At 33.2% G+C, this 19,792-nt stretch overlaps 2 protein-coding genes across 6 annotated transcripts in view; one reads left to right on the top strand and one right to left on the bottom strand.

The window, feature by feature from the left end:
- Positions 1 to 19,792, top strand: part of gas7a (growth arrest-specific 7a) — a 310,258-nt gene that overhangs the window by 49,352 nt on the left and 241,114 nt on the right. For 4 of the 5 annotated variants that reach the window (XM_051100521.1, XM_051100520.1, XM_051100532.1 and 1 more), the window contains 3 exons: positions 3,376 to 3,455; positions 5,088 to 5,186; positions 9,108 to 12,530. In XM_051100521.1, coding sequence (XP_050956478.1) covers positions 3,376 to 3,455; positions 5,088 to 5,186; positions 9,108 to 9,221 — 293 coding nt within the window. In that variant the 3' untranslated portion in view covers positions 9,222 to 12,530. Of the gene's footprint in view, positions 1 to 3,375; positions 3,456 to 5,087; positions 5,187 to 9,107; positions 12,531 to 19,792 lie in introns of those variants that run through there. The other variant, XR_007825875.1, reaches the window with a different exon arrangement.
- On the bottom strand, positions 14,254 to 17,307 carry rcvrna (recoverin a). Its single transcript, XM_051100621.1, has 3 exons — positions 16,051 to 17,307; positions 15,689 to 15,800; positions 14,254 to 15,601 (listed from the first exon to the last, which is right to left on the bottom strand). The coding sequence occupies exons 1-3, from the start codon at positions 16,429 to 16,431 to the stop codon at positions 15,483 to 15,485; spliced, it is 612 nt and encodes a 203-aa protein (XP_050956578.1). The 5' UTR covers positions 16,432 to 17,307; the 3' UTR covers positions 14,254 to 15,482.

The following is a 19,792-nucleotide window of genomic DNA, read 5'->3' as shown; positions in this document are numbered from 1 at the left end:
TTTGTTTGTTTGTTTGTTCATTTGTTTTTCTTTCTTTAGTTTGTTCATTCGTTAGTTTGTTCTTTTTTCTTTCGTTCGTTTGTTCTTTCTTTCTTTCTTTAGTTTGTTTGTTTATTCGTTCTTTCATTCTTTCTTCTTTAGCTTGTTAGTTCATTCACGCATTCATTTATTCTTTCTTTCATTCTTTCTATAGTTCATTAGTTTGTTCATTTGTTTGTTCTTTCTTTCTTTAGGGTGTTTGTTCGTTTGTTCATTCGTTCATTTGTTTGTTATTTCTTTAGTTTGTTGATTCATTTGTTTGTTTGTTCGTTTGTTTGTTCATTCATTCATTTGTTCTTTCTTGCTTTCTTTAGTTTGTCCATTTGTTTGTTCTTTCTTTCTTTAGTTTGTTCGTTCATTCATTTGTTCTTTCTTTTGTTCATTCATTCATTTGTTCTTTCTTTCTGTCCTTCTTTCTTTCTTTCTTTCTTTAGTTTGTTCTTTCTTTAGTTTGTTCTTTCTTTCTTTGTCTTTTGATCATTCATTCGTTTGTTTCTTTCTTTCATTTGTTCTTTCTTTTGTTTTTTATTTCTTTCATTTGTTTGTTCTTTCTTTAGATGTTTGTTCATTCATTCTTTCATTCGTTTGTTCTTTTTCTTTAGTTAATTTGTTCTTTCTTTCATTCTTTTTTTCACTTGTTCATTTGTTCTTCTTGTTTATTTGTTTGCTTGTTCGTTTGTTCTTTCTTTAGTTTGTTCATTAATTTGTTCTTTCATTAGTTTGTTCGTTTGTTCATTTGTTCTTTCATCTTTCTTCTTTAGTTCATTAGTTCATTCACTCATTCATTTATTTATTCTTTCTTTAATTCGTTAGTTTGTTCATTTGTTCTTTCTTTCTTTCTTTTGTTCATTTATTAATTTGTTTTTCTTTCTGTCTTTAATTTGTTTGTTCATTCATTCATTCTGTCTTTCTTTAGTTCGTTCAGTCATTTGTTGTTTTTTTCTTTCTTTCATTTACTCTTTCTTTCGTTCTTTATTTCTTTATTTTAGTTAATTCTTTCTTTAGTTTGTTCATTCATTCTTTCTTTCATTCATTTGTTCATTCTTTTGTTTGTTTGTTTGTTTGTTCTTTTTTCTTTAGTTCGTTCATTCATGTTTGTTCTTTCTTTTTTCTTTCCTTCTTTCATTTGTTTGTTCTTTCTTTTTTCTTTCTTTAGTTTGTTCTTTTGTTCATTCGTTCTTTAATTCATTAGTTCGTTCACTCATTCATTTATTCATTCTTTCTTTCTTTCTTTAGTTTGTTAGTTTGTTCATTTGTTTGTTCTTTCTTTCGTTTGTTTGTTCGTTAGTTTTCTTTCATTTGTTCGTTCGTTCATTGGTTTGTTCATTGTTGATTAATTTGTTCTTTCTTTCATTCGTTCGTTTGTTCGTTCATTCATTCATTTGTTCTTTCTTGCTTGCTTTCTTTAGTTTGTTCGTTACTTTGTTCATTCATTTGTTCTTTCTTTAGTTCGTTCGTTCATTTTTTTGTTTTTTCTTTCGTTTGTTTGTTCTTTCATTTGGTCTTTCTTTTTTTAGTTTGTTCGTTCATTCATTCTTTCTTTAGTTTGTTAGTTCGTTCTTTCGTTCTTTCTTTCTTTCTTTCTTGTTGATTCATTAATTTGTTCTTTCTTTCTGTCTTTCTTTAGTTTGTTAGTTTGTTCATTCGTTCTTTTGTTCTTTCTTCTTTAGTTCATTAGTTCATGGATCTTTAATGCTGGTTAATGGTCATATGACATGCAGATGGACTATTTTTAAGAAGAATGAGCCGTTGTTTTATTTATTGATTTATTTATTTTCTAGCTGATAATAATGGCAAGTCTAATACTATTGTGAAAAAAAAAAAAATATTGAGAAAGGTTTGACCAAAGTTGCACATTTAATTGACTCAACCTCTAGAAAATGGATATCACCAGAAGAATTTGTATATTGTCTCAAACTGTATAAATGGGGATATTATACATGAAAATGTATAATTGCCATTAGATTTTAGGAATTGTGTCTCTCACAAAGGGATGATTATGTTTAGCGGTCTTAAAAACCTCTCCCTTAGACTTACACTGAATGAGGAACCTGCAAAAGACCAGAATATTATGGAGACTTTTTTATTTCAACCACTAAGCACATCCCATTAACCACCCAGCAATGCATATGCAAAGCAACACGCTGGCAGCCAGCCACGACACTCTAGCACAAATGAAAAAAGGCGACGTAAAAAAAAAATGGTTTATATTATTGAATTCATTTGTTATTGATTAGAATCACTAGTGTTACAGTAAGTCATGTGATAATTGCACTGTAAGATATCAGTGTCAAATGGTGTTTGAGATTCAGTCAGCTTTGATTTTCTTTGTTTGCAAAGATCTTTTCCAGCACTTGACTGCAGGAGATTGTTTTTAATTGTGCCGCTGCCAAGAGCTTTACAGTGTTTTCCTCTGCAGCTGAGCTCAGTAGAAAAACCCTGTATGATGTTATCTTCGTCTCTCTCTTTCTCAAACTCCCACGCACTGAGCAAGTCGCAGTTCCCTCTATAAATCAACGGCCAAACATATTAAGCACGGCTCAAACACCGTTTTCCTTCAATAATCACAGCGGCTAAAATCACTAATGCAAATGTCTTTAAAGCCTGGGACTCATTTACATATAGATGGAGAGATCAGGGGCTTTTTTTCCCCCTCAAGATGTCGATATTCTTTCTCTCACACATCTGCCTCCTTTTGCCTCAGTTTACCTTTAATTACGCATGTAATTGTAAAGCCAGTAGTTGTGTTTGGGAACAGCTTTTCCTGGTAAACAGCTTGAGTTTAAATGATACCTGTGATTATTGTGTTACAGACAGGAATACAAATAGTAATAAATGAGTTAAGACTGGCCCCTGCTGGTGAAGTCAAGCAAAGATAAAATAAGAAATAATAAACAATAAAAAGTTTGCCAATAAAAAAATTATTCAATTGAGAAGCAAAATCACCCAGACAAACAGTCTGGTTTCATTATTAAGACAACCTTGATTCAAGAATGTGTTTTAATAAAAAATATATATATATATTTAATTGATTATCTGTATGAATTATGCAGTGTACACTTTGGAAAGAATACCTAAAATTCTTTTAATTTACCAACATGAGTTCTTGTGAATTTCTTATGTTTATTATTTTGAAATGCTCAAGAAATCAGGGTTAAGGTTAAATCAAATGCTTTAGAAATGCAAGTTTATATGGTCTTGTTCCATTGGCAGATTTCTTTTTTCCCACTTGTTTTAAGCATAAACTGCTTTGCATATTTTTGCTTTTCTATTTAATTTCTTATGACTTCATGTATGATTGTGTTATCATGTATTATCTGTGTTTTATCTGAATAGGTGATGATCTGATGCGTTGTGTGGACCTTTACAATCAGGCCCAGTCAAAGTGGTTTGAGGAGATGGTCACCACAAGCCTGGTAATTATTTATATTATTTTATATTATTATTTTATTATATTGTGCAAGGTGACACTTCATGCATATTTATTATGCAGTGATTTCTGAATACTCTTAACGATTCTTCTTTATGAGGCTCATTTATCATTTTGATAAATAAATTACCCATAAGAACCCTTTTATTATTATTATTATTTATGTTTTAATCGTGCTAAAAACTGTAATGCACAAATTAGTTGCGTATTGGTTTTACAAAATGGTAGCAACAGCAATATGGGGAAAACACACTAATGTTCAATAATTAATAAAGTATAATATAATATAATATAATATAATTCCAAGCTCTGTATTTTTCCACTTTATTTTCTTCTAGAATCTAAATTCTTTAATAAATAGCTGTAAGCATGAACTAAACCAACCAGCTTTGAGATGATTCAACACATTTGAATTTTGATTTAAATAAATAAATAAATAAATAAATAAATCTTTGACTACTACATTGAACTACACATTCTATGAAGCACTTTAAATTCCATAATCAACTGATAGATATAAAACTAATGACTGATGATTTTTTTTTTTTGATTTACTGAAAATATTCAGATTTGTACTAAAATTTAAATACGAAGAAAGCATTACTACCAGTCAAAAGTTTTTGAACAGTAAGATTTTTAATGTTTTTTAAAGAAGTCTGCATTTATTTGATCCAAAATACAGCAAAACAGTACAATTTTGAAATATTTTTACTATTTAAAAGAACTGTTTTCTATTTGAATATATTTTAAAATGTAATTTATTCCTGTGAATTTTTAGCATCATTACTCCAGTCACATGATCCTTCAGAAATCATTCTAACATTCTATTTTGCTGTTCATAAAACATTTATTATTATTATTATTATTATTATTATTATGTTGAAAAAAGCTGAGTAGAATTTTTTCAGGCTTCTTTGATGAATAGAAAGTTCAGAAGAACAGCATTTATCTGAAATAGAAACCTTTTGTAACATTATAAATGTCTTTATCATCACTTTTGATCAATTTAAAGTGTCCTTGTCAAATAAAAGTATTCATAATTTCTTCCCAAAATAAATACATGAATAAATAAACTGCAAAAAATCAGCATATTAGAATGATTTCTGAAGGATCATGTGACTGGTGTTATGATGCTGAAAAGCTAGCTTTGATCACAGGATTAAATTACATTTGAAAATATATTCAAATATTAAGCAGTGATTTTAAATAGTAAAAATATCTTACAAATATTACTGCTTTTGCTGTATTTCGGATCAAATAAACGCAGGCTTGGTGAGCAGAAGAGACTTCTTTAAAAAGCATTAAAAATCTTACTGTTTAAAAACTTTTGACTGGTAGTGTATGCGTTGCTGCTAACCTCAGCTTCCCTGATTGGTGGATCTCTCCTAAGGATTATAGGTACTGTGGTTCTTTACCAGGAATTCAGATGAAATAAAATATTGTAGCTTCTGTATCATAAATCATTGCTTAATCTCTGCTCATGGTAAGTGTGTCTTGAAATAATGAACAATGAATTTCACAGTGAAAAAAACGAATGTGATTTTTGTCCGAGCTGTCAGCTAATAGTAATACGCAGACTGATCCTAGATCTGTGACTGTCTGTGTTTGCTCTCTGAAGGAGTTGGAGAGGTTGGAGGTGGAGCGGGTAGAGACGATACAGCAGCTTCTGCGTCAGTACACCACACTGCGGCATGAGACGGACATGTTTAACCAAAGTGTGAGTAACAGCTGTGTGTTTCTCTGGGAAAAACACCCAGCTGAGCACAGTTTCATAACCCAACTTAGCGTCATATTCAAATATCATCTGCAGCTATCTGTACTGCATTAGAATTTCATTAAAGCGGGTTTCAAATTATCTTTCATATGATCTGGGAATCTCATTACATGAGCTTTATCATGAGCTCCGTTCTCAGTGCAAATAAATGCTGCACAAGCTTTTCCCAGAAATAATTTCACTTTTCTGAAACATTTGTGTTCAGTGATAAGGAATAGTTCACCCAACAATTAACAATATGCTGAAAATTAACTCATTTTTGCAACTGCAATGCAGTTTTCAAAGGTATCCTGATTAATATAAATGTACACTTAATTTGGACAGGATATTTTTTTTGTTCTCAGTGTTTTACTGTAAATTAGAAATTTACTGGCAAATTCCTGGTAAAAATTGTTACACCAATTTTTTTTTTTTTTTTTCCATTGCTATAGGTTCGATATTAGACATTCATGAACTTTCAAGTGTCTAAATACTTTTTTATGTTTGAAAGATTAAGAAATACAGATTAGGAAATAACAGTTGTTACAGTGCACAAGCTAACACAGCGAAAAACTCTTGTAAATTCAAATGCCTCCATTTCTCTGTATTTGTGTTTGTTTAGATAATCTTAAAATACTGGGATTTGGGTTACATAATGATTTGCTTAATCAGAAGTTAAAAGACACATTAGAAATCCACACAGTTTGTGTTTTGGGGCAAACAGAGTGTAAACACCTGCTCCAGAGCCCTCGGGGTGTGCTGGCGAAAGCTGCAGTCTTCACAGGAGACTAGTTGCCAGCGCTCACAACTTCACAGAGTAACACTCACCATCAGTCTGAGTGTGTTTAACAGATGGATCTCAAACAGGATCTCAGCCTTAATGGACCTGTTTCCTGTGACACTTGATGAAGGAGCCAAAATAAACATATAACTCTCAAAAGTGAGGCGCATTTGATGACAGATATACTATGCGGCTTTATTACTTCTTGTTTGCTTATTTTGTTTTGTTTTGTTTGTATTTTACAAGCATACTGAGCACAGCTGAGAATAAACACTGTCATTCAAATGTTTGGGATTATTAAGATTTAAAGAAGTCTCTAATGCTCAATCCATTTATTTGATCAAAATACAGAAGAAAGAAGTAATATTATGAAATATTAGTGCAATTTAAAATAAGTTTTCTAGTTAAATATATTTCAAAATGTAATTTAATTCTGTGATGCAAAGCTGAATTTTCAGCATCATTACTCCAGTCTTCAGTGTCACATGATCCTTCAGAAATCATTCTAATATTTTATTTAATTATCAGTGATTTATTATCAATGTTGGAAACAGTTGTGCTGCTTTATTTTTTTGGAACATGTGATACTCTTTTTCAGGATTTGTAGAAATCTTTTCTAACAATGTAAGTCTTTACTACCACTTCTTATTCATTAAAAACATCCTTGTTGAAAGTATTAATTTATTTTAAAGAAAGAAAGAAAGACAAAAAATGTACTGACCCCAAACTTTTGAACGGTATTGCATTTTGTTAGAAAAGATTTCCATTTTAAATAAATGCTGTTCTTTTTAACATTTTATTCATCAAAGAATCCTAAAAAAATTTACAGGTTCCAACACTGATAATAAATCAGCATATTAGACTGATTTCTGGAGGATCATGTGACACTGAAGACTGGAGTAATGATGCTGAAAATTTAGCTTTGCATCACAGGAATAAATTTGACTCTAAAGTATATTAAAATAGAAAACCACTATTTTAAATTGCAGTAATATTTCACAATATTACTGCTTTTTCTGTTTTTTTTTTTTTTAAATAAACACAGCCTTGATGAGTAGAAAAGACTTCTTTGAAAAACATTAAAAATCTTACTGATTCCAAACTTTTAAATGGCAATATACATTTGTAGTACACTTCCCATATTACACCTGTCCACATTCCTCATAAAAAATATACAATTACTAGTACATATGCAAATACAATTACTTTTTTTAATGTCAATAAATGTTTATTAGCAGTTAATGTGAAATAAAGTATTGGCCACTCTTTGCATGTCCCTGTTTACGCTTTAAATAATTTACTTACCTCGTTGTCATCCAAGATGTTCATGTCTTTTCTTTTGAGGAAAACATTTCAGCATTTTTTCTTCATATAATGGACTTCAGTTGTGCCCCTGAGTTTGAACTTCCAAAATGTAGTTTAAATGCAGCTTCAAAGGGCTCTAAATGATCCCAGCCGAGGAAGAAGGGTCTTATCCAGTGAAACAATCTGTCATTTTTTTTGAAAAATTAAAATTTGTATACTTTTTATGCACAAAAGCTCACATAGCACAGGCTCTCGGATACGTGTCCACGGTGTCATTCTTGAATGATTTGTTCATTTTGAACGAATCTTTAATGTGACTCGGGAAGAACGAGTCATCTCGGGGAGTGATTCTTTCAGTCGCACATGCGCAACATCCTATTAGGTTCTGTACTGGAATTAGTTCACCTGTTCCGAGTCTTTGGGTTTTTCGAGTCGTTCATTCAACATATGGAGCTGTCACGTGATGCTGATTTTGCTAAAATGAATGACATGACTCAAAAAAGATTCGTTCATTTTGCTGAAAGAGACTCAAAGGTCCGAATCAGTAAAATGATCCGAACTTCCCATCACTACTACGAGTCACGTCTAAGTTCAATCGTATGTGTTCTCTGGCTAAAAAAGGTAGAGTATCTTATTTTCTCCTACAACTTCAGAATTGTCCGACATTGTTGTACGTTTTTGTTTGTAAACAGTGTTTGACTTACTTGCACTTTCTTTGTGCGTTCACTTTGTAAACACTGGGTCACTGGGTACACAACCTTTTGTGCTTAAAAAGTATACACATTTTTATTTTCCGAAAACAATGACAGATCGTTTCACTAGATCAGACCCTTTCTCCTCAGCTGGGATCGTTTAGAGCACTACGAAGCTGCAATTAAACTACATTTTGGAAGTTCATAATCGGGGGCACAATTGAAGTCCATTATATGAAGAAAAATCCTGAAATGTTTTCCTCCAAAACCATAATTTCTTTACAACTAAAGACAGAAAGACATGAACATCTTGGATGACAAGGGGGTGAGTAAATTATTTGTGAATTGTTGTTCTGGAAGTGGACTTCTCCTTTAATAGATTATATAAAATATTGCAATTTTGATTAAAAAAAAAAGAAAAAAAAAGTAAAATAAAAATGCTTACACATTTTAATTTTAATTTTAATTTTAATCCTAAAACATTTTGAATGTAACAGGTTTGACACAAAACATGTTTTGAAAAAATTAAATCTAATGTAAAATGTTATAATATAAAATTTAATATGATCACACCAGAGTGATGCTACCAGAATTGACGACATATAAAATCATAAATATGAAAATCTTGCACAAATATGGCAAAAATGACACTCTTTGCTGAGAATGACCTATTATTATCATCAAATAATTCATTTTAAATGACCATACGACCACATAAGCTACCGTTCAAAAGTTTGTGGTCTTTAAGATTTTTTAAATGTCTTTTATGTCTTTTATGCTCCCCAAGGCTGCATTTATTTGATCAAAAATGCAGTAGAATAGTAATACTGTGAAATATTATTACAATTTAAAATAACTGTTTTCTATATGAATATATGCTAAATTATAATTTATTCCTGTGATGCAAAGCTGAATTTTCAGCATCATTACTCCAGTCTTCAATGTCACATGATCCTTCAGAAATCATAATAATATGCTGATTTACTGCTCAAGACTTTTATTATAATATGTTGAACACAGTTTGAAAGGTTCTAATGCATCCTTGCTGAGTATATGTAAATGTATGTGATAGCAAAGATCTTAGACCTTTTCTGATTTGTTTCTTAGACGATGGAGCCGGTGGACCAGCTCCTGCAGAGTGTGGATCCTGCCAAAGACAGAGAGCTCTGGGTAAAGGAACACAAGACGGGGGATCTGAGACCTGTGGACATGGACATCTAGACAAAACACACACACACACACACACATATTATACTATATGAATCTACCTGCATGCCTGTCTACCTGAGTACTTCAACCTCTCAGCCAAAGCCATACAGGTATCACACCCCTTAAAGCACTGCTTGTTTTGTGGATTTCCACTGAATATATCAGATAATTACAAACTCGAAGCTTTATAGAAGATTTCCTCAATGTCGTGTGGAATGAGTGGTGGGAAAAGGACAGCAGCACAGCAGATACAGCATTATGATACTGAGTAGCTATCCATATAATCCTGCATGTCCTTTAAGATGCTACTTTAAGACTTCCCGGTATGTCTATTATACATTAACATAACTCAAGTAGTCAAGGCACCATTGATATAGATCTGAACAAACACTGTACAGTAAAATACCTTTTTGTTTATTGCCGCAGTGGATGCCTGCTAAACAAATTTCATCCAATCAGTTTTTTTCTCTCTCTTTTTTGGTGTTGAAATAGTGTACGCACACAGCTAGTTTGCAGATACAGCTGAAGTCAAAAGTTTACATACACCTTGCAGAATCTGGAAAATGTTAATTATTTTACCAAAATAAGAGGGATCATACAAAATGCATGTTGTTTTTTTATTTAGTACTGACCTGAATAAGATATTTCCCATAAAATATGTTTACATATAGTCCACAAGAGAAAATAATAGTTGAATTTATAAAAATGACCCTTTATAAAAATGACCCTGTTCAAAAGTTTACATACGCTTGGTTCTTAATAGTGTTGTTACCTGAATGATCCACAGCTGTTTAGTGATAGTTGCACATGAGTTCTTTGTTTGTCCTGAACAGTTAAACTGCCTGCTGTTCTTCAGAAAAATCCTTCAATTTCCACAAATTCTTCGGTTTTTCAGCATTTTTGTGTTTTTGACTCTTTCCAACAATGACTGTATGATTTTGAGATCCATCTTTTCACACTGAGGACAACTGAGGGACTTATATGCAATTATTACAGAAAGTTCAAACACTCACTGATGCTCCAGAAGGAAAAACAATGCATTAAGAGCTGGGGGTGAAAACTTTTGGAATTTGAATATCAGGGTAAATTTAACTTATTTTGTCTTCTGAGAAACATGTAAGTATCTTCTGTAGCTTCTGAAGGGAAATACTAAATGAAAAAAACAAATGATATTAAGGCAAAATAAGAAAAATGTACACATCTTCATTCTGTTCAAAAGTTTTCACCCCCTGGCTCTTAATGCATGTTTTTTCCTTCCTGAAGCATCAGTGAGCGTTTGAACCTTCTGTAATAGATACAATAATTGTTAGAAAGGGTTCAAATACACAAAAATGCTGATTTTTCTGAAGAACAGCAGGCAGTTTAACTGTTCAGGACAAACAAGGGACTCATGAACAACTATCACTAAACAAAAAAACACAGCTGTGGATCATTCAGGTAACAACACAATGTTAATAATCAAGTGTATGTAAACTTTTGAACTGGGCCTTTTTTTTAATAAATTCTACTATGATTATTTTATATGTTAAGATCTTTTATGTGAGATATCTTATTCAGGTCAGTACTAAATGAAAAATAACATGCATTTTGTATGATCCATCTTATTTTGGTAAAACAATGAACATTTTGCAGATTCTGCAAGGTGTATGTAAAATACTGACTTAAACTTTTGGACTAAAGCGTGAGTCAGACAACTTCAGGATGCCGTACAGGTGTTCAAAAACCTCAAAAATGATTAATCCTTTGCAAAAATAACCAGCATCAAAGTTACAGGGGGAAAAAAGTTAGTGGTTATATTGTTAAATCTGTATTGTATTAAAAAAAAAGTTGTTTTGCAACAAGGAATGCAGTGGAAATGCAATTTTCACAAACTCCACATAAACTGCTGGCGAATCTACAGCCTTCCTAATAAGAGAGAGGTCAGGTTGTGTTGTTTAAGTATGGAATTGATATATTTTCATATCTTTGCAGATTTATTTTACAGAAAAGCATGTTTTGTCTAAATGTAGGACTAGTGTGTGGTTAATGGATGTGTAAGTTGAGTGGTGCTGGTTAGTCCATTGATTGTGTTCATGGAAGACGTGTCAACTAACCAGGACTCGATAGCAAAGTCATATAATTTTTCCCAGTTGAAGCCAAGAAACCCCCTTATGCAGTCAGATTTTACTCTGTTGGCATCTAAATTTCTTCTGTAGGTTGCTGTGAAGCGATTTATGGACTGTTTCTTAATGGTGAAATTATATGGTTCGGCTGTAGAATCCGGGTGTCAATCAAAGGTGGATCCGATGTGAACTCTAATGATTTGTGTTATAATGTACACCTTTTAGTGCCTAAAGGTTAATTGCCTTGGAATGTTCACAATCTATTGTGTTAAGTGTTTGTACATAATTGTAAATATGTGCGTGGCGTTTTTTGTCCGTGTTTGTCGTCGGGCTCATCCTACATCACGTCTCGATAGTCTTCGTCATGCTACGTTTTAAAATATACGTAAACATTTGACTGGATGCCACAGTTTTCTGCTGAATGCACATTGTCATAGGCAGCTAATTCTCACACTGTTCAAACTGGAAGATAGAGGAAACGTTGCAATTTTCAAACTTTATACAGCGATATTGAGAAATTTGATATATTTATATAGCACAGGAAGTCAAAGCACACTTTGGAAAATGAAAACGTCTGTGCTTTCGTTCAAATTCCTATCAGATTTGTATTTATTTTTACTATCGGTCAGTATGATGAAGAACATCAGTGGCTAGAGTTAGATAAAAACAAGCATGGAAACAAGCGTGCAGAAATCTCGCAAATAAACTCATGCACACCAGAAATACATAATTTGAGAATATTGTAAAACATGTCCGATAATGTGAACGTAAGTCTAAAATTCACAAGTCAAAATGCTGAAAGGTATTTTTATTTTCTGTATTATTAGGAAGTTACTAATAATCACTCTGTTTTCACCTGACATGGGGTATGACTGGTTTACATTTGCTGTTGAGCATGTAACAAGTTTTACTGTACTGCATTGCCCAAGCTATTCTAGAACTACATGTTGCAGAAGTTGTATTGAAACTTGATGTCAATGGTGTGCATTATGTGTATTCTGAAGAACCGTTCAGTTGAATGTCTTGTGTTCCGAACTAGATCTTTTGTATATCTATATATAATATTGTAAATGTTGATTTATTTGCTCTCAACTTAATAGTCTTCATTGATAATATTCATTTATCAACATGTTTAGGAAGATAGGATGTTTATGTTGAATTTGCCCAGGAAATGACTACATTGTCTATAATAATAATAAAAAAGAACTCTAATTGTTTATCACCATTGAGGTTTCTTCTTTTCAGCAACATTAACATGTAGAATTTATATATAAACAGACAGCTTCAGGATGGCATAAAGATGCTCAGAGAGTTTACAAATGATTTATCCTTAGCAGAAATAACCAGCATTAAAGTTAGGAGGAGATAAAAAGCATTTATTTTATTTTATTTTATTTTATTTTATTTTATATGCTGCCATCTTATTTAATTTTTCATTTTATTTTAGTTTTTATTATAATTTAATTAAATTTAAAAAAGGCTTGATGGGCCTTCAGTTCCATATTATTTTATTTTATATAATTTAATTTAAATGTATTTTATTTTATTTTATTTTATTTTTAATGTAATTTTTTATTTTATTTTATTATTGTAATTTAATTTAATTTTAATTTTAATTTAATTCATTTTATGCTGCCATCTTTGCTTAATGGGCCTTCAGTTCCATATTAATTGTATTTTATTTTATTTTATTTTATTTTATTTTATTTTATTTTATTTTATTTTATTTTATTTTATTTTATGCTGCCATCTTTGCTTGATGGGCCTTCGGTTCCATATTATTTTATTTTATATAATTAAATTTAAATTTATTTTATTGTATTTTATTATAATATTTTAACGTAATATTTTATTTTATTTTATTTTATTATTGTAATTTAATTTCTTTTTAATTTAATTCATTTTATGCTGCCATCTTTGCTTAATTGGCCTTCAGTTCCATATTAATTTAATTTAATTTGATTTGATTTGATTTGATTTATTTTATGCTGTCATCTTTGCTTGATGGGTCATCAGTTCCATTTTATTTTATTTTATATAATTTAATTTAAATTTATTTTATTTTATTTTTAGATTTTATTTTATTATATTATTTTAATGTAATTTTTTATTTTTATTTTATTATTGTAATTTAATTTCATTTTAATTTAATTCATTTTATGCTGCCGTCTTTGCTTAATGGGCCTTCAGTTCCATATTAATTTTATTTTATTTTATTTATTTTTTTTTAGATTTTATTTTATTGTAATATTTATTATAATATTTGTTTTAATTTATTTTAATGTAATTTAATTTTGTTGAATTTTAATTTAATTTAATTATATTATTGTGATTTAATTTTTATTTTAATTCATTTATTTATTATTTTATTTTATTTTATTGTATTATTGTAATTTAATTTAGTAGAATTTTAATTGAATTTTATGCAGCCATCTTTGCTTGATGAGGCTTCAGTTCATTTAATAATTTAATTTAATTTAATTTAATGCTGCCATGTTTGCCTGATGGGCCTTGAGTTCTGTATTTTTTTTTTTTTTTTTTTTTTTTTTTTTTTTTTTTACTTTTTATTTCTTTATTTATTTTTTTATTTAATTTCATTTAATTGCTACTTCATTTAATTTCATTTATACTGCCATCTTTGCTTAATGTGTCTTTAGTTCCATATTTTTCATTTTATTTTACTTTTACTTTAATTTAATTTTATGCTGCCATCTTTGCTTGATGGACCCTCAGTTCCATGGTTTTTATGCTGCCATCTCTCATTTCTGTTTTATTTTATTTTATTTTATTTTAATTCTGATCACTTGAGTCCCCCAGCTAATCTAGTGTTTGCAGTTTATATGTTGCTAAAATGTTGTATTTTTTCAGAATACAAGCCAACTCTTAAATTGCTGTCAATGGAGAAAAATGTTGTGTGTGTGTGTGTGCAGAGGGTATATAGTTTAACTTTTGCAGCTAACCAGGCAAATCTTGAACCTCTGTTCCAAAAAATGGAAAACCCATATTTCCATAAAAAGACTTTTTTCAGGTCATTTTAATGCAACACTACTCGTAATAGCGATCCTCTCAGGTGACCTTTAGCCTCTGTTTTCCACAGTCAAAAGCAGCCATGCTGCAGAGCTCTTATCATTGTTTTGCAGTTCACTGTCCTAGTGCTGAAACCAGGCCATGCATTACCCTGAGCCAAAGACGGCTTTAAGAAAAGAAAGAGGTAAGCCCTTGTGTTTCAGGCTTGTCCTCAGAGCTTTGGCCATAAGCAGCGTCAACATGATAAAGATACACTCGGGGTGAGAACCGTTTCTAGTATTCAAGTCTAAACTTACTTAGAGACTCAAGTCTCTAATCTCACTCTGAACTCAATCAGTTAATTAAAGGTCCAGCTAAAAAAACATTTTAAGACAGCTTTGTTTCTGTATGATAATACAAAAGTAGGGCAGAAACGTTCTAAAACAAGTGGTGGCTACATGATATTACCAGTTCCTTGCACTGAAAATCAGCTCAAAATATATTTATATACAGTATACTGAAATTGACCGATTGAAAAAAGAACATGAACAACACATGTTGACATTGGTACAATGGCTGCTAAATTATAATACAAATACATGGACAAAAAAACACACAGTCAATCGTGACTGACTTGTACATGCTTATTTCAACAGTACAACAATAATCTTTCATCTGAATTTTCACAGTTTTCAGTATGCATTCCTAAATTTTCACATAAAAATTGTCTAAAATTCTCATCGTCCTAAACACATCCTAAAAACCACAGTACAAGAAATTTGTTCTTTGAAAAATGATCCCATCACCTGCTAAACAGATGGTTTGAGAGTCTGATGAATGCATGTTGAGCGCTTAAACCACCTTAACCCTGAAGGGATCTAAAAGAGGAGAGCCACTGGACCCTGTGGATTTGTCTTACCCGACCTTCAGATCCTAAGAGGATTGAGCAGAGAGTCGCACTGTTAACACGAGCCTAATTCGATTGGACCTTATATCGATTGGATTCTACAAGCAATCGAAATAGCAGTGAGGCCCTTCAGGTGGAGGTGGTGGCCCAAAACACTTCTTGTATGTGTTATAAGAAAAGCTAGGTTTGTCTCCAGCATCTGGTCTGAAGAAGCAGTCTGGGTGTCGAATGGAAATCAGTCTCATGAAAATGTGGCCATTAATGTTTCTTCTCCTTGAGCTTCTCCTGAATCTTCTTTGGCTCGTCGAATTGTATCAACCTCAAGATGTCTTTGTTCTCCATGACACCCTGAATGAACTCTGCTTCTCCAATCTTATCTGTGAAGACAATGAGACATGGATTATGAGAGCACACCATGATTCATGTAGTCTACAGCAATGGCACATTGTGTGATGGGTTATTACCATCATCTTTCTTTCCGAAAAAGTTCCAGATTTTGTCTGCTCGCTTTTCTGGTGTGTCCTCATCTTCTGGAAGGTTTTTCTGGTCTTCGACCGGTATCATGTTGAATATCGACTGTTAGCGGGAGAATGAAAGATATTACAATTCTGTCATTCCTAACATAACACTACTGAATGACTTCGATAACCACTGGCATCGGACGTGCTCAAGTAAGACTTGTATCATCAGGTGACTTCTTGACCAACTGTTGGACTACATACAGCAACTTGCCATGAGCACTGAATGCAAACAAACCCATACTGATCATTTATCGAACAGCAAATGCAGGATACGCATTAAAAAGCCAATTATGAGTGATACTCACCCGTACAATCTCCTGCATCTCGTTTTTGCTGATGGTCCCATTGCCGTCTACGTCGTAGAGAGCGAACGCCCATTCGAGTTTGCGAAGGGTCTTGCCCGACGAGGTAAGGTGCAGTGCCACAATGTACTCCTTAAAATCCAAGGTGCCGTCGGCATTCGTGTCAAAGCTGCGGAAGACGTGCCGGGCGTAAGCGGTGGGGTCGGCATCTGGAAAGAAACTTGCATAGATGCCCTCAAACTGCTCCTTGGTGATACGTCCGGTGGGACACTCTTTGAGGAAGGTGGCGTACCATGCGCAGAGCTCTTCCTCGGTGTACTTGGTGTTCAGCTTCAGGTCATCCAGGATCTCTTTGGACAAAGCGCCGCTTTTGGTGTTCCCCATATTCCCAAGCTGTTCACGGGTTGGAGGGGCAGATTTTGTTGGGTTTCTTCTGCTTTCTCCCACCCTCCTCTCTTGCGGTTTCTTCCTGCAACCAGGTGTTGTGTTGAGTGCTGTCGCTGGCCCCTCTTTGGGCTTGGCTCCCCCTGACAACTCCTGTAAGTGCTGAATGGGATTATGTATATCTCTATTTAAATCCAGACAGGCTTTCTCAAAGATTAGTTCGTTACGTCACACTACTTCTGATGAGTGCTGCATTATGTTGATTTGCTCCTTCACAACAGGGTCTTACGATACGAGGATAGCAAAAAAACTCTGCCCTTTGCTACTGAATGACCTGTGTCATCAAGTGAGCAAAGCGATTAGCGTCGCTCAAAGTGTGGGATGGTGCATTTTACGTTGGGGGTTTCGTTTCCCAATAAGATGCTCCGGCTTACACGACCATCTGCTGTTACTCTAAATGGACTGCGTAATTAACAGGATGTGTAAAATCCCTGAGGTGCATTTATGAATGAGACAACACCGCATGAGTTATTTTCTAGTGCGGTGTTTCATAGTATGATGTGGGTGTCTTCAAGCAGTATTTTGGGGCTTGGGTAGTTACCTGCTAGCAGTTGCCTGTTACATTACATTACGTTGAATTTCACTTACCACATTAACAGAGTAAGGAGAGTTGACTAATAGGACGATGGCGAATGATTTGCAGATCGTGAGCACCACTGACAAACATCTAATCTTGTAAAATGTGTGGTAAGTACTGCCGCTGTCTTTGTAGAGTATGTGCGTTCGCAAATCTGGAAAGTGAAAGTAAAAAGCGATTATATTAATAATGGCTCCATGGTACGCGCAATTTATATACAGTATAATTACCCAACTATATAATTGTGAGAAAAAGCATCATAATACACATTTATCTTCCCATATCGTATTTATTCCCTTTAGGGGTTCCGTAGTACACATAATTTCCTTTCCGAACACTGTATTCGGATTTAGGCACATCCCAAATGGGAAGTGTAAAATATTTTTGATTTATTAGGAAGATAGTAGTTATTAGGAAACACTGACGACTACCCATACTATAGACTGGTGTGTTTTTGTATCAAAATAGCGTACTGGTGCATTTGATGTCCATTGTGCACAAAAAAATGTAATGAAAACATGTGAATCGTGATTAAAAATCAAAAAATCGTGAATGGATTTTTAATCAAATCGTGACCCCAAGAATCGGTATGAATCGAATCGTCAGGTACCTAAAAGATTCCCACCCATACTCTCACAGCATCCTGTAATACTACTGAAAAATCATGATCCTAACTTTTATCTTCATACCGAAATTTAAGTTAGCCAGGTTTCCAAAGTTAGCCATTCGCTCCAAAATTGGAATATCACCTAAAACATTTGCGAATAAGCACCATTTGCATCGAACGAGTCAAGGAGAACTAAATCATCACTTCCTGATAAACTGGCACTAAATATCAATAAAAAAAGTAGGAGAAGCCACTGAATCTAATAATTTTGATATATAATAAATGACTTGCGCCTCAGAGCGAGCAGACGAAACACAATAAATGTGGTTATTGCTTTCGGAGGTGGATGCCTGCTGTTATACAGAAATGCTTTGATGACAGACTTAGCTCAGGCATTTCAGAATGATCATAACGCTTCAGATGCTGTGGAACAAGATCAGTCCGCTGGCTAGTCAGGTTATCCCGTACCATAGCGCAAAGTCACATGACTTTTTTGGTGCGCAAGGAGGACTTTGTTTGCGAAATGTGTTTGCATCTCCCATTATTTGCATTAACCCTTTTTCGCACAATTCAAAAACAACCTCAAGCGAGCGTAAAAACTTACTGTGTAAAAAATACTGTGGCTTTTTTATTTCTTTATTCTTTATTTGTGAGTACGCTAATTTGCTCTTGGTATATTGCATTGGTCGATATGTATATGAGATATTGCGTCTGTGTTCTTTAATTTGCGCATTGTTAGTAAATTTCCCCTCCCATCAGCGCTGTTTTGGAATTGTTTGCCCTGTATAGTAACTGGCCCAAAAATATTTTCGTAGCTTTATAACATTACAATTGAACCACTGATGTCACATGGATTATTTTAATGATGTTCTTAGTACCTTTCTGGGTCCTGAATGTGTCAGTTGTGTTACTGTCTATGCAGGGTCAGAAAGCTCTCGGATTTAATAAAAAAAATCTTAATTTGTGTGTCCAATCCTGCTCCTGGAGGACCACTGTCCTGTAGAGTTTTTAGCTAATCAAGGTCTTACTAGACATACTAGAAACATCCAGGCAGGTGTGTTGTGGAAAGTTGAATCTAAACTTGGCAGGACTTAGTTTGGACACCCCTGTTTTATGGCAACCTCCTTTTGGAAACCTTATTTTTAAGAATGTACATCCTTGGCTGGTTATGCCGAGAAATTCTCTAAAAACTAACAGGAAGAGCATGGCTAGTGTGAATGGCTGCTTACTTGTTTTGTGCTACCTGTCCTTAGTGGGGTTCAGTGAGGAGAGTTTCCTTTAGTACTATTAAGAGGCATGACTTTTCTATATTTATGTTGCACTGGCATATTGGATTTTGCAACCCTGTCCTAAGTGGCATGTCGATTAGTGTTACTTTTTTTAAAGCGATGGGGTTTATTACGACTTGTGTTTTGCTAGGTGGTTGTGGTTTGGTTGATGAACAGTCTGAGCTACTGACAGCTCTGACCTCATTAACACACATCGCCTATTTGTGTTGCCTCAAGTCACTGGAGGTCAGTACTGCTCTGTTAACAAGCTTAAGACTGACGACAGACTGACTGCCAGCCAAAAAAGGGAAACTGATCTTAGTGATAGTGTCTGTTGTGATTCTTAGCTTTTTAGTCAAGATTATTAGCATCAGTAGCATTACTCTTAGGGCCAGATTTACTAAAGAGGGCAAATTAGCGTTAGAGCGCAATTCCATTAAAGCACCAATGGGAGGGGAGAATTCTTAGTGTGATTTACTGACAATGTGCACATTAAAGAACGCAGACACAGCCAGATCATTTCCATAATGACCAGCGCAATCTATAAAGGGCACACTGTAAAAAATGCCGGTGAATTTAACAGTAAAAAACTGTAAAAATGCTACAGTAAAAACATGTTAAATGGTTAACAGTAAAAGACTGTAAAATTTACAGTGAATAACCATAAATTGACATTCCCAGAATTCCCTGTGTTACATTTTTTTTTTATTTGATGGTTTTTTTGTTTGAAATAACTCTTTCTTCTTAGTTTTTACTTAGTTTTGTACAATAGGGTTGTATGTTACATCTAATGTTGTTAAATTAATGTTTATTGCATTATTTCAGTTTCATGTGTGTTACCATGATGGT

This window comes from Labeo rohita, chromosome 3 (genome assembly GCF_022985175.1).
Source record: "Labeo rohita strain BAU-BD-2019 chromosome 3, IGBB_LRoh.1.0, whole genome shotgun sequence".
NCBI lineage: Eukaryota > Metazoa > Chordata > Actinopteri > Cypriniformes > Cyprinidae > Labeo > Labeo rohita.
This window is presented reverse-complemented; position numbering and strand designations above follow the sequence as displayed.

Coding starts and splice junctions, on each gene's coding strand:
- rcvrna (XM_051100621.1), bottom strand. CDS start 16,431: ATGGGGAACACCAAAAGCGGCGCTTTGTCCAAAGAGATCCTGGATGAC. Junction 15,801..16,050: donor AGATGCAGGAGATTGTACGG/GTGAGTATCACT, acceptor TCCCGCTAACAG/TCGATATTCAACATGATACC. Junction 15,602..15,688: donor TTTCGGAAAGAAAGATGATG/GTAATAACCCAT, acceptor TTGTCTTCACAG/ATAAGATTGGAGAAGCAGAG.